General features: G+C 36.7%; 1 protein-coding gene across 3 annotated transcripts in view; it reads left to right on the top strand.

The window, feature by feature from the left end:
- INTS7 (integrator complex subunit 7) overlaps positions 1 to 17787 on the top strand; it is a 95920-nt gene that overhangs the window by 47039 nt on the left and 31094 nt on the right. For 2 of the 3 annotated variants that reach the window (XM_017525596.1, XM_017525594.1), the window contains exons 8-13: positions 370 to 487; positions 5602 to 5736; positions 7508 to 7605; positions 10539 to 10778; positions 12349 to 12486; positions 13675 to 13881. In XM_017525596.1, the coding sequence (XP_017381085.1) occupies positions 370 to 487; positions 5602 to 5736; positions 7508 to 7605; positions 10539 to 10778; positions 12349 to 12486; positions 13675 to 13881 (936 nt within the window). The remainder of the gene's footprint in view (positions 1 to 369; positions 488 to 5601; positions 5737 to 7507; positions 7606 to 10538; positions 10779 to 12348; positions 12487 to 13674; positions 13882 to 17787) is intronic. The other variant, XM_037737406.1, reaches the window with a different exon arrangement.

The following is a 17787-nucleotide window of genomic DNA, read 5'->3' as shown; positions in this document are numbered from 1 at the left end:
TGGCTTACAGCAGCCGCAAGTTCCTGGGCTCAAGCGATCCTTTTGCCGCAGCCTCCCAAATATTTGGAACCACAGGCATGTACCACCACACCCAGCTAATTTTTTGAATTTTTGTAGAGACGAGGTCTCACTTTGAGCCCAGGCTGGTCTCAAACTCCTTAGCTAGAGTAATCCTCCCACCTCAGCCTCCTAAACTGCTGGGATTACAGGCATTAGCCAAATACACCTGGCCTCAACTTAAGTTTTATAACATGAAAAGAAGTCCATAATATATAATTGTACTAAAAGCCAGAAAATGTAAAAGGAGTAGATGATTTAGAAGTATATTGATGTTTTAACTTCTATATTGATTTCTCTTCTACATTCCAGGCACTTTGTGAGTGTGCCCTCCAGACGCCTTATGACAGCTTAAAACTAGGGATGTTGTCTGTCCTTTCCACACTATCAGGGACCATCGCCATCAAACATTACTTCAGTATAGTTCCAGGTAAGGAAATGAAAGGAGATACTATATAAATAATGTGCTAATTCCTTTATCCATATTTATGTTTCAGGTTGTTTCTTCTGTAAAGCTTTAACATCAGGGAAAGTTTCAGAATCCCCTGCTCTACTACATGCTAGTAATGTATTTGAACATGATTTCTTAACTAATGCCTATGATAACAACCTCTCGTATTCTTGATCTTAACTCAAGAATATATTTTTCTAGGTTTGTACTTTTTTTTAATTATATGTGGGTGAAGATATTTTTGAGGATGCTTAAAATAGTTGGTTTGCCTTTGTGTATCTCTGACTCAAAGTGCCCTTTGAATTTAAGTACATTTCAAAGGTTAAGTGGTGGTGAGTTTTAAGAGCAAATGTCATATGCTTCCTTTTAGGTGCTTATTATTTCTCTGGAAAACAATAAAATAAAACCTTACTGCAGCTCAATAATGCTTTCCTAGTTACCTGTTCAAGATGATTAACTCTAAAATGCTTTCATTAATGCCCAGTAAGGAGCTTGCTTACCTAACAGACTTAAGGCTAACCTTTTTTTTCCTTTTGGGGTTTTTTGTTGTTGTTGTTTTGTTTTGAGACAGAGTCTTACTCTGTCGCCCAGGCTGGAGTGCAATAGGGTGATCTTGGCTCACTGAAATCTCCACCTCCTGGGTTCAAGCAATTTTCCTGCTTCAGCCTCCCAAGTAGCTGGGACTACAGGTACCCGCCACTATGCCTGGCTAATTTTTGTATTTGTAATGGAGATGGGGTTTCACCATGTAGCCCAGGCTGGTCTCAAACTCCTGGCCTCAAGTGATCCACCCACCTTGAACTTCCAAAGTGCTCGGATTACATGAGCCTTGAGCCACTGCATCTGGGCTGGTTGTTTTGTTTTAATGCAAGTTTGGTGAAACTTCTGTTGCTTCTTTTGTAGTCAGTTAATTTGAATTACAGAACTGTAAATGGACATTTGTTTGTCCCTTTTATGGCTGCATAGTATATGAATTTACTTTCTAGGTGAAGGGAATTCCCTGCCATTTAAGTCTTAATAGGAAGCTAAAAAGACCTGATACTCTGTTGTTACACCTCCCCTCCAGCTAGTGGGCACACATGTGGCCTGGACTCAACTAATCATTTCCATGCCACAGACTGAATTTGGAGCCAGTAACAACAAGGAAGTGGAGATACAGGAGAATGGGGATATGGGGATATGGTGATATAGCAATGACAGAGCAACATTCGTTTCCAGAATACATTCTAGCCGTGTGTGTTTGCTATGTCTGGTACCCAGTGACAGAAGTTAAGCTGTGACATCAAATAATCAGTAACAATGGCTGACATGTCCTCACTGGACTAATTCCATGCATGGTCTTTTGGGCTGTGGTCTTGGTTGGTCTCTGGCCTTTTTCTTATTTATTTTTTTTTCTGACCTTGTTTTCCTATTAATTTTGCAGGCTTTCCAGTGATTGTGTGAAGTACATTATAAGTTATCTATTGCTGCATAACAAAATCACCCCAAACTGAGTGGCTTAAAACCATGACCTTTTTATTTGTTCTAATTATGTCAATCAGCAATTTTGTGCTCAGCTGGGGAGTCCTTTTGGCCTCACCCTAGGGTGACTCATGTGACTACAGTCATGTAAAGCTTTGACCAGGACTGGATGGTCAAAGATGGCCTCATTCACATGCTAGAAGTTGAAAGGCTTTCTGCTGAGGCACCTTAGATTTTATCCATGTGACTCTTGGTGACCTAGCTTGGGCTTGTTTTCAGGATGTTGGCTGGATCCAAAAGAAAGCAAGCCACCAACACACAAGCACTTGTCAACCTTTCACTTGCAGCATGTTTTCCAGTGCCTTATTGGCCAAAGCAAGTCACATGGAATTGGAAAATCACATGATAAAGGAGCATGTCCACAAGGGACGTGAGAGATTATCACAGCCTTCGTTATAAACAACCTACTGTATACCTAGTGTACTTTCAATTCTTTTTCTGCCTAAATCAGCCAGTCTGTTTCTTAGCTTGCAGTTAACGTCCACGACCAACATTGCACTTTGAAAGAGCCATGGTAGGCAAAGTCTTAATCATGTATTATAATAGATGAGAGCTTTCCCATGCAAGTAGCCTTTCAAGTGAGGCATATGCAAAGGAGTTTGTAAGTATTGAAACTGAGGCTTATAGATGTGTGACAGTATGTTCGAAGTTCACATACTTATGAAGTGTCTGAGCCTACGCCTGAATTCGGTGGTCTGACTCAGAATTTTTTTTTTTTTTTTTTTTTTGGTACCAAACTGACCTACATGCACGATAACTTTCTTTTTCTTTATTTTTTAATTCCAAAGATATGTATTAGTATTATGCTGGGTTATAATATTCAGACACCTTTTCAAGCCAGATATTTGTCCTTTTATTGAAGTTTGTTAATTTTGGCTTATATATGGAATTAAGCAAAGGCTTAAATAAATAGACAATATGTATAAAAAATAAAAGTCAAGTATTTTCCAAAGTTAGATTATTTCCATAAGTAACAGTAAATCTTTAAGTTTATTTTGGTTGATTAGGTTTTTTCAGTGTAGCCAAAAGTAGTTTAAAAAGCAAACTTAAATTTAGTGTGTCTAAATCATCACTAACAAATGGCTCAGATATCTAAGATGTTCACTATCAGACATGTTTAAGAAAATGCACATTAAAACAATACTGAAATAATTTTAATCTATCAGATTGGCAAGGATGTAGAAGTTTGATAAACATGCTGTGTTGACGAGGGTGTGGGTAAGCAATCATTGCTGCTACTAATATAAATTATTAAACTTGTACATGGGTGATTTAGAAATACTCATTAAATTACAGATAACCCAGAAATTCCACTTCTGGGAATTTATCTTATCTATGTATCACACATTGAGAAATGGCATATATACAAGATAATTCTTAGTACCAGTTTATATAATAGCAAAATATTATCCATCATTAGAGGATATAATAGCATTAAAAGGTGCATCAAAGAGGACTCAAAGAAATTATGACACATCACTGCAATAAAAATCAATGCAATTTACTAAAAAGAAAATATGGCATGGAACAGTCTCCATGATATAATATTTAAAGAGAAATAAAACAAGGTGCAAAATAGTATGTGAAAAAGAAAAAGGAACAGATGTGCTTGTAAATTTGTAGACCCTCTGAAATAATACACAAGAAGCTGATAACATTGGGTGGGTGAGGAAAACTTTTCTCTCTAGCTTTTTACCGTTTTCTACTCTTTGTTGTACCTTATAAGCCATGTGAGTTTATCTTAGAAAATCATTACTAAATAATTAAAAATTAAATTAATTTTATTCCTAGAAAACACAGGAAAATGCTAAAAAAATTATATTTTAAAAGTAGGATATTGCAGTATCTACAGATCCTGATTGTGTGTGAGTTTTTAAATTGTATTTTACATAGGGAGAGAAAGATTTAAAAGAAATATTTCAGAAAGTTAACAATAAGTTCATGCTCGTTTGTGAGATTTGGTGTGATTTTTGTGTGGTTCTTTGGATTTTTCTGTTTTTTATTTTTTTTCCTAAGTTTTCTATGGTGAGTGTTGATAGGAATAAAACAAAGAAAAAACCATTTATAAAACGTTTGTAAATTTATAGATGACCTGCATTGTCCACATCACATGGACAAAAAGAATAGAGGAAATACAATTTCCACAGGTTTGAAAAAATAAAGATACAGTTTTAGCTTTCTAATGTTTTGCCTAACTTAAAAACACTTGAAGGGGCCAGGCATGGTGGCTCACATCTGTAATCCCAACACTTTGGGAGGCTAAGATGGGAGGATCTTTTGAAGCCAGGAGTTTGAGACCAGCCTGAGCAACAAAACAACATCTCGTGTCTACAAAAAAACAAAAAAATTAGCTGGGAATGATGGCATGCACCTGTATTCTCAGCTACTCAAAAGCTAAGGTAGGAGGATTGCTGGAGCCTCAGAGTTTGAAACTGTCGTGAGCTGCAATCTGTAGTAAGCCATGATCACACCACTACACTCCAGCCTGAGCAACAGAGTGAGACTCCGTCTCAATAAAACAAAACAAAACAAATAAAAAGCCAAAAAACACTGAGGCTCTCTCTTAAGCTTGTATTATATTAAACCAGAAACCAATAAAGTGACCATATGTCCCACATTGCCTTGGATATTTATGGTTTATGCCTATTGCAGTTCTTAATAGTGTCCCTTTCAGCCTCAAAAAATACAGTCACCTTTAGTATAAGAGACGAAGTTGACAGGAATCATGGAAAAATAAGCAGAGGAAAGGAAGACAGGAATGGTAGACTCTTTTAAGTACCTGAACAAGCTCTAATCTTATTTTCTTGAAGCTTATTCAGTTACAACTGAGATCTTCTCTACTGCAAATTAAAATAGTTATAACATGAACCTTGCATTCCAGAATTTCAAATTGGAATTTTAAAAATTGCTGCAATCTTTAGCATAGAACTTAAGGTATAAAGTGCAAGGGTAGAATAACAGGGGCATTAGTACACGACTAATAAATTGTATGACCTTAATGGCAAGATTCTTAAAATTTTTGGGCTTTGGGCTTTGATTTCATCTGTAAAAATAGGATGTGTTAAATCAGATGATACCAAAATCCTTTCCAACTCTAAAATCATGAATTCTTATGTAAGCCTTTTGAGGCATAAATGTATGCCAGCAATCTGAGATTGGGGGAAAAAAAAGCAAACTTAAAAATTTTTCTCTTTTCTCTCCTATCTTAAAGGTATGGTTTTGTCTGACAAGTGGCCTATAATGTTAGCTGTTTCAATCAGATTTCATTTGAACTCTTAGAATAGTTGTTTTGGCTTTTGTACTATTAGTCAATTTTTATTAGTATTTTTTAAAGAAATTCTATGTTGATTTTAGATTTTAGTCATTACAAAACTGTTGGCACATACCTATTTTAAGTACTTTAATGGGGGAGAGGAATGCTGATATATATTGATAGTGGGATTGTGGTAGGAAATTTCATTGAAGTTTATTGTTAGAAATTTTTCTCAAAAATTAAGAAAATTGAACATATAAGCTGAACTCCTTTTGAACTGTTTGATTACAGTCTCTACTACTTTTCTCTTCTTTTTTAGGAAATGTGAGTTCTTCTCCCAGATCTTCTGATTTAGTCAAATTAGCCCAAGAGTGCTGTTACCATAATAACAGGGGTATTGCAGCTCATGGAGTTAGAGTCCTAACTAATATAACTGTTTCTTGTCAAGAAAAAGGTAAGTTTGATCAGGACTGATATTATATATAAACTTTGGTTTAGAGCTTGGACAGAATTCTGTTTGTTTTTTTTTTAATCCCCTATTTTTAGCCTGTGTACTTTGATCTACAAATTGACTCTTTTCAAAGTGTTGTTAGAGCATATGTTCTCAAGACTACTCTATCCTTGTGAAAAATAATAAAGGGATGAAGACCTTGGGAGTTTCACTCTTGTTACCCAGGCTGGAGTGCAATGGCACGATCTCGGCTCACCGCAACCTCCGCCTCCTGGGTTCAGGCAATTCTCCTGCCTCAACCTCCTGAGTAGCTGGGATTACAGGCACGCGCCACCATGCCTAGCTAATGTTTTGTATTTTTAGTCGAGACGGGGTTTCACCATGTTGACCAGGATGGTCTCGATCTCTTGACCTTGTGATCCGCCCGCCTCGGCCTCCCGAAGTGCTGGGATTACAGGCTTGAGCCACCGCGCCCAGCAGTGGAATTGAAAGGTTTTATGGAGGATTGCCCATTTCCTCCCACTGCTTACCTTTGCATATATGGTGCTGGTGGATAGAGATTGCTTAGGACTCTACCCCTTTTGTATAAGGTATTGTGTTCACTTATACAGAAACCTAGAAAATTTACTTAGATTCTCAAGGGACTTAAAAAACAAATAGTTTCACCTAGAGGCAAGTGAATTCACAGGCCAATGTGAATTAAATTTTCACAGAATTTAGGTATATATGGCATTAAACTGACTTGCGTAATCAAGGAGGACATGCAGGGAAAATAATGCACATATTTTGTTGTCTACCTAACATCTTTTGACCTAAGCACTTGAAAAATTTCATGCTTGTGTTCAAGAACAAGAAATGCATTTTAGATATTCCATCTGTTTCAGTGCTGATTTTGATCTTTATTAAGGATTACAAGCTCAGTGGTTCCCTTTATCCCCACTAGCCTTTAGCACTGCTTGTTCCTAGCACCTGTTTTTTTCCAGCAACCTGACCTTCACTAGCCTTTACTCTGTTTGCCAAGCTCCTACACTAAGGAAACACTTCTTAAAGTTGAATGTTGATTCTGATTTAGATAATTAAGCCTGTTTTATATTTGGCATAGCAAAGAGTATTTTCTCACATGTAACACAGAAAACTGCTGTATGTTGTCAACACTGAAATATATTAACCTAAAGGTGACTAATATATTCAGAACTTTCTAAAAACCTTTGAGAAATTTTAGCCCTATGGGAGTGAAAAGATGTTGTAGTACTTTTATTTCATGAGACATCTAAGAGGTTCATTCTTTATGGTCGGACTTAAAACATTAATAAGGCGGAGTTTTTATTATTTCCTAAAAGTGGTTCAATTTTCATTAGAACCTGAAAACTGTTAAATCTTAGGTAAAAATGGACCTGTATAATTTATTTCTGATTAGGGAGATTAACACATCCTGCATACTTTGCTGTTCTTAGTATTTTCCTTAGCTGAGCTGGTGACACTATTTCAGTTTTGGTTTATTTATAGCTTTGTGGCTTTAGCTTTTGATTTAATGTGTGTATTTTTATAATCTTCAATAAAGTGGTAGAAATAAAGTCTGAAGATAGACTTTACATTCCGGAAGTAATGCCACATGTACTTTTTCAAGGAAGGTTAACTTTATACATTTAATAATTTCCTGTATCTTAAACTTCTTAATGTTTTTTCGGAGAGTATGTGTGTATGTGTATATATGTATGTGTGTGTTTATACACACATCACTTGACCATCATAAAGCTTAGTGTTTTTCTTCTAGATCTTTTGGCACTGGAACAAGATGCTGTCTTTGGCCTGGAATCCCTACTGGTACTTTGCAGTCAAGATGATAGTCCAGGGGCTCAGGCCACTTTAAAGGTGAAAACTTCTATTTATTAAGTTGTAATAGGTATATATGATGGTCTTAGACAATAGAAAGCAAAGTTAAGCAGACCAGAGCTCTTGTACTCTTAGAAGTTTTAATCTAAGTGATTAAATCTAACTGATAAAACCACAAAAAAAATTGATTAAATGACTGCATTCGAACTCGTAAATGTTCATTAATTTAACATAAGTGTTCATTAATTTCCATTGGTATAAGCCCTAGTTTATAAGCCAAGGGAAGGATATTTTAAAGAATTTTCACCTTCACTTAGTTACAGAAATCATCTTAGAGATATGTAAGATTTTTAAAATTTGAAATGAGGCCAGGCACAGTGTCTCATACCTGTAATCCCAGCATTTTGGGGAGGTCAAGGTCGAAGCATTGTGTGAGCCTAGGAGTTCAAGACCAGCCTGGGCAACATAGTGAAACCCCATCTCTAGAAAAATTTTTAAAAATTTAGCAGGGCATGATGGGACACACCTATAGTCCTAGCTGTTCATGAGGATGAGATGAGAGGATCGCTGAAGCCCCAGAGGTTGAGGCCGCAGTGAGCCATTATTGCACCACGGTTCTCCAGCCTATGTGACAAAGTGAGACCCTGTCTAAAAAAAAAAAAAAAAAAAAAAAAAATTTAAGATGTGAAATGAGACTACTCTTTTTTGAATGAAACATGAACTACAACTCGTGATGGTCCAAAGATTAATAACAAAGGAAATTAATTTGTTTAAAATTACAAATTAGGACTGCATGTCAACCCACTCATTTCAATCCAAGACTATTAAAATACTTTTAAGAAAGCTGGAAATCATAAGGAAGAATGCCAAAGAGGCAAATACAGGCCAAATGTCACCAACACTGTACTATCATAACTTTTCAGGAACTGCTTCTGAAGTGTGGCTTGTGAACTATACCAGCATCTTCCAGAATGAAAATAAAGATATAGATTCCTGGGCCCTACCCTAATGAATTAACGTACCTGTGTGTGTGTGTGTGTGTGTGTGTGTGTGTGTGTGCGTGCATGCTGGAGCTACTGAGGGTTCACAGTTTTAAAAAGATTATCTGGATAACTCTAAATACATTAAAGTGGGAAAGAAGTTCCTAATTTTCTCTTATTTCTCAACTGAAATCTAAAAACCAATTTGGCTACAGAATTTCTTTTACCAAGGCCTTGTTAAGGGCATTACTAATATCCAGCCAAAAAACTAGAATCTTAGAAATAGTCCCACTTTTACATAGCTAACAGATTCTTCTGTCAAGTCTCTAATATCCACTGTTAGCGCCTTTCCATCCTCTCTACCACACCATAAATCTCTCCCTAATTCCAATTTCTTGAAAAGATGGACCCATCAATCCATCCTTCACAATACAGCCATATAGCCATCAGTTGGGTGTTAGGTGCACACATAAACTTTAGAGTCTGATAAGTCCAAGGGCTGACGATCAGCTTGCCCCTTATTACTTATTAGCTAGGTGGCTTTGAACATCTCTCTCAGCTTAAGTTTCTGATGTGTATAAGAGGGGAACACATTTCATTATAGGGTTATTGAGGGACTGAAAGAAATGTATATATGTCTTCAACAAAGTTTGGCACATAATGGACATTCAAATAACAATAATTATTACGACAAATGTTACTATTACTTTAAAATCCTATTATCACCTCATTACCTATAGAATCAATGCCATAATAGCATGTTATTTGATATCCTCTATGATTGAACTACTTTTCAAATCTCATATTATTTCACCCAGCCACAGTGGGCTCCTCACCATTTTTCCACCACAACAGGTAAATTCTTACTTTCAAGTCTTTTGTAACAGTGGTCATTGGGCTCAAACAATCTTTCCTTATTACTGTAATTTGATGCCATCTTTCAAGACTCAACTCATGACATTTATTTGAAGTCTTCCCTAATATCCTTGGTTAAAGTTAATCACTCCTGACTCTGACCTTTATGCACTTTTTTGGTGTACTGTCAGAGAATGTGTTGTGTTCCGCTTGATATTACAGGCCCCTTTATAAACATCAGTAGCTTATTGTAGATGGGAAGCTCCTCTAATACAGGAATCTTTCTTGGTCATCTATGTATGTCCCACTGTGCTGATTCCAGCATTTTACTGACACCCACAATTGTTGAAAAATGATTTGCTTAAAATAAAGTTTTAAATGTATCGTGGTTCCAAGGGGATTCTGAGGATCCCCTAAGAATGCGTTGCCAAACATATGTTGCTACTTCCCTTCTCCACTTCTTCTTTTTTTTTTTTTTTGAGACTGTCTTGCTCTATCACCAGACTGGAGTGCAGTGGTGCAATCTTTGGCTCACTGCAACCTCCGCCTCCTGGGTTCAAATGATTCCCCTGCCTCAGCCTCCTGAGTAGCCGGGACTACAGGCACGCGCGATCTTATCCGGCTAGTTTTTGTATTTTTGTAGAGGAGATGAGGTTTCACCATGTTGGCCAGGATGGTCTCAATCTCTTGACCTCATGATCCACCCGCCTCGGCCTCCCAAAGTGGTGGAATTACAGGACTGAGCCACCATGTCTGTCCTCCTTCTCCACTTCTTATTAACTTTCACTTAATGATATTACTATCTTTATTATTTATCACTATGACCACATCACTACTTTCCTTAACATGCTAAAATGAGCCATGACTTCCTTGAAACCATACCTATGATAAGGTAATGCTCTTATGTGCACCAATGTTTATCTAACAATTTCTTACTTCTATTAACTATGCTTTTCCTTTTGCACTTCACAAACCCTAATGTGGGATTCAGTACTTCGTGTATCTTGTGAAGAAAAATGTACACCTACAAGAAACCTCGCCCTTGATTTCCCCCAGTAACCTGTACAAAGCCCTTCTCTTCAAAGCTTCATTTATATCTTCCAAGTGTAACTAGTTCATTTTCTTTTTGGCATGCAGATTGCTCTAAACTGTATGGTGAAGTTGGCCAAGGGCAGGCCCCATCTTAGTCAGACAGTGGTTGAGACCTTGTTGACTCAGTTGCACAGTGCTCAGGATGCTGCCCGGATTTTGATGTGCCACTGTCTGGCAGCCATTGCCATGCAGCTGCCGGTGCTGGGTGATGGGATGCTTGGTGACCTTATGGAACTGTACAAGGTGATTGGACGATCAGCCACAGACAAGCAACAAGAACTTCTGGTAAAAAGCCCCATTTTGAATCTCCTGTGAATGACTAGGCTCTGGTCTTGTGGGGATTACTTTTAAATCAACATTACTGTTTGGCTTTACTTAAAAAACAAAACAAACAATAGGTTAAATTCATTAAGACTAAAGAGTGTGTCGATGTCAAAATAGAATTGGCTCTATGAGCTTTTCACTTTTTTCACTTTTGATTTAGAAAGCCATTTTTGTTCGCCTCTAAAAGTGCTTTCTTCCTAAGCCTTGTCAAATCAGCTTAGTGTAGCCAAAGCCTTCAATCTCATGTTTTTATTTTATTACAAAGGACAAAATGAAAATGGAACTTTTTTCTTTCTCATACAAAGCAAATAATGAACTAAACCCTGTTTTATACTTCAGAAAATAGAAGTTAAAAATCTAATGATAATAAGAAGGAAAGAGACTGATTAGCCCAAATTTATGTTTTTCATTCCAGGACCTCTTTAGCTATTTAGGATCCCATTTAGGCTTCTGTAGACCCTTGGGATTAGAAAAGGTAGATGCTTAGAAAGAAACAGAAACTATGGAAGTTGTAAAATGTTTAGTTGAAAAGTTCTTCAGGACTGAGAGTAGGGTACATTCTAAATAGTTGTAAATGAAATGAAAGTTGTAAGGTCGCCACTCTATGTTGTTCCGTTCATCTGAATGTAGAATGTGGGAAAAAACATAATGAAATGACTTATTCAAGCCTGTTTTAATCCTCCAGAGGGAATTGTATAAAAGATTGACCCCATCTTATCATTTGCTGCTAGAAAAGGTTACCTTGATGACCAGGTGGCTGTGGTCAAGGGGATGACATCATACAGTTATTAAAATATATATGGATCTTTATATGAATCAGCTTTGAAATATTAACAGGCAGTTAGCTAAGTTTATTTTTTATTGAAATTGTATTTTGAACTAACGGCCCTTATATCCTTTTTGTGAGTACCACTTTAAGATAAAAAATCTAAGGAATAATACAGTGAAAACTCTTGCATTCATTATCTAGCTTAAGAAAAAGATATTACCTGTTTAGTTGAAGCCCCCTGTGTACCTTGCTGATAGCGTCTCCTGCCTTCTCTCAGAGGTAACCACTATCCTGAATTTGGGTATTTCTCGTTCTCATGCCTGTTATTCTTTTACTACCAAAGTGTATATCCCTAAGTAATATTCAGTATTATTTTGCATATTTTAAATTGTATATAAACATTATACTACTTGTAATCTTTTGCATTTTGCATATTCTTGCCTATTTTGCTTGTCATCTATATTGGTAAATATATCTAGTTTATCCATTTTACTTATGTATCTCATTGTGGATTATAAGTTATTTAATGTATGTATCCACATTATGGACATTGCTTCTAGTTATTTGCTGTTATAAAGAGTGCTCTGAGTGAACAGAATACATTACTTAATGACTTCAAAATAAAAAATTAAATATCAATGGAAAACAAATTTTGTTCTTTTGCAGTGGGCTGTAATTAGTTTTCCTCTCTTTGGGGTAGGTTATGTATGACACCGGATAAAATTAAATTATTTTCTTGGTTCTCTACTTGCCCGATGTTAGGTGAGTTTGGCTACTGTGATTTTTGTAGCAAGTCAGAAGGCATTATCTGTGGAAGTAAAGGCAGTGATTAAGCAGCAACTTGAAAGTGTCTCCAATGGATGGACTGTATACCGTATTGCCAGACAGGCTTCCAGAATGGTATGTGTTACCTTTCTGAGTGAATTGGGTTGGTGGAAATGTCAGGTCATGTACCTTCAATTATATGATTATTAATCATAGTCAAACTAAAAATAAAGGTGGAAGTACCTTTTAGTCATGGGTTCTGAAGATGAGGAAGGAAAGGGCCTGATTTTTAACTTTTATCATAAATGAATGGTATATATATTGTTATTAGTAATGAGGAAGTTAAAATCTGGGCCCTTTCTGGTTGTAGGTTGCTAGTGCTACTTTCATTTTGCTCTGTGTTGTCCTAACCAAGGCCACTTACCACCTGCTGTTTCTGTCTGTCTTTCTCAGTATACCACATCTTTGTTCCTCCCCCGAACCTTGTCATTCTTAAGTAGAAATGGGAGAGCTTTAGTATGCTGTACTCTTCTGAGCCATATGGAAAGTCTAACAAGCTTTATTAATTTTGTTTGAGAGGAAATAGAAACCTTGGTTAGTACAGAAATCCTAGCCAGCAGTGGGGTGGCTCACGCCTGTAATCCCAGCACTTTGGGAGGCCAAGGCGGGAAAATCTCTTGAGGCCAGGAGTTTGAGACCAGCGTGGCTGACATAGCAAAACCCTGTCTCTACTAAAATATATTTAAAAAATTCCTTTTGGGATAAGTCCAGAGACCAAAGTTTGAGAAAGCATTACTCTAGGTGATTGAAGTGCATGTTCTTAATTTTGCATTGCTTCTCAAATGGGGGAGAAGCACACACTCTTGGCAGGACAGTTCTTCATTATACTGATCTGTCTCAAGCATTGCAGGACATTGAGCATCCCTGGCCCCAGGCATTAACTGGTATTTACATTTCTCCCAACAACTATGCCTTCTCCCCTGGGGTTTCTCTCACCCACTAAATAGTTCATCCAGAATAACATTTATACTTTCTGTATTTTGGGCTAAAGTTCTAGACTTGGTTTATAGTTAATTCCATTCATTTTCTCTTTGGAACTGCTTTAGTAAAGAATTTCAAGCATTATGTTACATAAAAGCAACTCAGCATATTTTCTCTGAAGAAATATTTAGACAGAGTCTCAGAGAATTATATAATATGAGAAATGATTGTTCAGACTTATGCAAGGTTTGGGTTTCTCTGTTAGCTGCTGCCTCAACTCTTTCAAATATAAGAACCTCACCATGTGCTCCTGTTTTTTTTCTTTATGTTTTTTGTTTTTAGGGTAATCATGACATGGCCAAAGAGCTTTATCAGAGTTTGCTGACTCAGGTTGCCTCAGAACACTTCTACTTCTGGCTAAATAGTCTGAAGGAGTTCTCACATGCAGAGCAGTGTCTCACTGGGTTGCAAGAGGAAAACTATAGTTCAGCACTTTCTTGCATTGCTGAGTCTTTAAAATTCTATCACAAGGGGATTGCTTCCTTAACAGTAAGTCCTCTTAATTCACCTTTGGTGATGATGACTTGTGTGAGAATTCTCTCCCTTCTCTTTTTCGATTGTCCTATTACAGCTAACTTGAGAAACCTGCTGATGTATATTTGGCAATAGCAACATAAGAAATAGGTCATGGAAATAAACCCTTAACCTTTCCCCCTTTTTAACATTCTTAGATTGATAAAAGTTTATTATTTTCTTGTTATAAAGAACTGGGTACCACATGTGAAGAGGATTGCTGAATCCGTGTAGAAGGGGTAAGTGGTGTGGAGATAGGATCCTCCCTGTACAGACTCATATTAGTAAGATTCCAGCCTGCATCAGTATCACCATCAAACATAAACCCCTGACCTCATCTCATACCTGGCAGCTACAGACTAAGTAACTAGAGTTTCTTGCTTTATAGATAAAGAGAAATTATCAGAGATTCTAGTGTCCAACTTTGTGCCTCTCTGTGATATCCTCCTACTCCACTAGCTAACCATTTGCTAGCTACAATTTCTGTTTTCTCAGCCAAGAAAATGAAAGAGTTGCAAAGAAGGCAAATCCTTATGTTTCCTTGAAATTAGTTATATTCCTAAGTAAGAACCTGTTTCTTAAAATAAGCAATTTTTATATTAATGCAAGGGCTTTTTCCCCTTAAAAGTAAAGAGGTTATATAATCAACATTAAACATTTTTAAAATATTGTCACATGACTTTAAGAATTGTATATATTGAGATGGGACCATAAAACTTTTAGTACCTGAAATATTTTTAATGGTGAGCTATCTCGAAATGTTTCCAAGTAGAACAAGCAGGTGTCACACTAAAGAGACTATTCAGACTACTGTGAGGCACATACATTTTGAAGCATTTTATATATATATATTTCTTTTTACTAGGATTGATTGATAGTTGTTTAAAACAGTAATACAGGCTCCTTTCCATCTTAAAGGGTAGCACTAACTACTTTGATTCTTTCCTCTTGATTATTCTGGGAAGAGATTGTTGTTTCCTATATTAGTCTAATAAATGCCTCAGAAAAGTAAAAGGTACAATTACTCGTTCAGATCAATAGAATCATTTCATTTTCTAGTTTATGTAGAGCAGAAAATTGTTAATTATTGAGTACCATAAATGATAAGAACACAATGAGGCAGATGGAATTAATTTTATGAAAAATTCTGTTGAATTTTAATACTCAGTTAATGATTCGTGTGGTATGTGTATTTAATAAGGCTTGACAATAATTAAGGACTGAACTCTGACATAGAAAGAAAGCACTTGATTGACAGAGAGGAGACCTTGTCTTAGTTGTGGTTCTGCCATTAACACAGTATGACTTTGGGTAGGTCATTAGGCCTCAGATATTCTCCTTTTGAAGTGGAGTTATTTTATTCCACATATCATAAGCACTTGCTATATGCCAAACACTGTGCTTTTAGGATTAAGAAAAACAGGAAATGATTGAGTGTAGTCTATAGGGGAAGGCAGCATGATCCTCAGTTACTGGAAACTTCCCACAACTCTGATTGTTCTGTATATTCTCAGTGTTTTTTGAGGATTTTTTTTTTTAACCTGTTCATTTGGTAAGTGTGGATTTGACAGTTGCTTTCTGTGTTTTTAACTGAGTAAATATGAGCAGGGACTGCTCCTTTTAACTTACTGATGTGAATTAGCCATACCTGAAATTGTACAGCTTTGAGGATTATGCCTTTTATCTGCTTCAGCCACATAAACAGAAGTTCAAAATTCTTTGCCTGTGGAGACCCGATAGACCCGATAGAAATTAGGTGTTTAATTTCTCAGTACAGTGATTAATGATAGAGTTACCTTGTTCTTAGGAATAAAAATTATAAAAAATTGTTTATATTAGTTTTCTGTGCTGTGTAACAAGTTACCACAAGTTTAGTGGCTTAAAACAATTACCTATTTATTATTTCACAGTTCCTATGGATCAAAAATCCAGGCATAGGCTGGACGTGGGGCCTCATGCCTGTAATCCCACCCCTTTGGGAGGCCAAGATGGGAGGATCGCTTGAGCCCAGGAGTTCAAGACCAGCCTGGCCAACGTGGTGAAACCCTGTCTCTACTAAAAATAAAAAAATTAGCCAGGCATGGTGGCACACACCTATAATCCCAGCTACTAAGGAAGGTGAGGCAGGAGAATTTCTTGAACTCAGGAGGTAGAGTTTGCAGTAAACTAAGATTGCGCCATTGAACTCCAGCCTGGGCAACACAGTGAGACTCTGTCTCCAAAAAAATAAAAATAAGTAGTAGTAGTAGTCCAGGCATGGCTTAGCTGGGTCCTCTGCTCATGGTATCACAAAACTGCAATCAAGGTGTCTGTGAGGGCCAGTCACAGATATCTGAGGCTCAAAGAGGCTGAGTCCTGTTCTAAGATCATGGATTTGTTGCAGAATATATTTCCTTGCAGTTGCAGAACTTGTGGAAGCTTGGTTCTTCCAGACCAGAAAGAGAATCTCTCACCTTCTTTTAATGGCCTCAACTGATTAGATCAGATTCACACAGAATGATCTCCCTTTCTACTAATATAAAGTCAATTCATTAGGGACCTAAACTATATCCTCCAGATCTCATAATTTTTGTCATATTCCATTAGTTAGAAGCAAGTTGTAGGTACTACCCACCTTCAAAAGAAGATGCTGTAGCTTTAGTATTCCTTATGTAAAATGCTTGGAACCAGGAGTGTTTTGTATTTTGAGTTTTTTTTTGGATTTTTGGAATATTTGCATTATGCTAGTTGAGTCTTCCTAATTCAAAATTTGAAATGCTCCAATGAACATTTTCTTTGAACATTACGTCAATTTCAGATTTTGGATCATTTCAGAATTTGGATCATTTCAGATTTTAGGTTTTCAAATTAGTGATAATCAGCCTGCGTAAGGTGTGGATACCAGGGGACTTGAACCAGAGGAACCAGCTTAGCATTCTGCCTACAATAGTGAGGTTTTAAAAAAAATCATTTATTTTTAATTTTTGTTATTAAATATTGAATAGGCATAATAACTACATATATGTTATGTAAGGCATTAAAAAATACAACAAATATCCAAACACCCAGTTAGAAAATAGGACATTACCATTGCCTTTAAAATTCTTATATGCTTGTGAATAGCCACTACCCTTCAGCCTGGGCTACATAGCAAGACCCTGTCTCTAAAAAAAAAAAAAAAAAAAAGGTAAAATTCTTATGTGAGCCTCCATGTTTGTATACTGTTTCCTTCCCACAAAGGTAACCAGTACTCTGAATCTTGTGTTTACTGTTTCATTGCCTTTCTTTATAATTTCTTTTTTTTTATTATTTTTTTTGAGTCTAGCTCTGTCACCAGGCTGGAGTGCAGTGGCACAATCTTGGCTCAGTGCAGCTCCACCTCCCAGATTCAAGTGATTCTCCTGCCTCACCCTCCTGAGTAGCTGGCGTTACAGGTGCTCTCCACCATGCCCGGCTAATTTTTATATTTTTAGTAGAGATGGGGTTTCACCATGTTTGCCATGGTCTCGAACACCTGACCTCAGGTGATCCACCTGCCTCAGGCTCCCAAGGTTCTAGGATTACAGGCATAAGCCACCACACCCAGGTCTTTCTTTATAATTTCAGCATGCTTTTTTGTAACTCTAAGCAAGGTTCTGTTTTATGTTGCTTGTCTTTGAATTTTATATAAAAAGGAATCATATTTTTCTTTGATTTGCTTTGATCATCTAAATTATGTTCTTAAGATTCATCCATTTTGTTGCAGGAAGCTGTAGGACAATTTCCCTGCAATATAGTCTTGCATCATAAGAATATACATCAATTTATTTTCCCATTCTAGTATTGATAAGCATTTTGATTTTTTCCAGTTTCTTGCTGTTACCAACATACTGCTCTGAACATTGTCGTACATATCTTTTGATG

This window comes from Cebus imitator, unplaced genomic scaffold (assembly GCF_001604975.1).
Source record: "Cebus imitator isolate Cc_AM_T3 unplaced genomic scaffold, Cebus_imitator-1.0 Scaffold38, whole genome shotgun sequence".
Lineage (NCBI taxonomy): Eukaryota > Metazoa > Chordata > Mammalia > Primates > Cebidae > Cebus > Cebus imitator.
The sequence above is the reverse complement of the archived record's forward strand: the minus strand, read 5'-3'. Positions and strand labels throughout refer to the sequence as shown.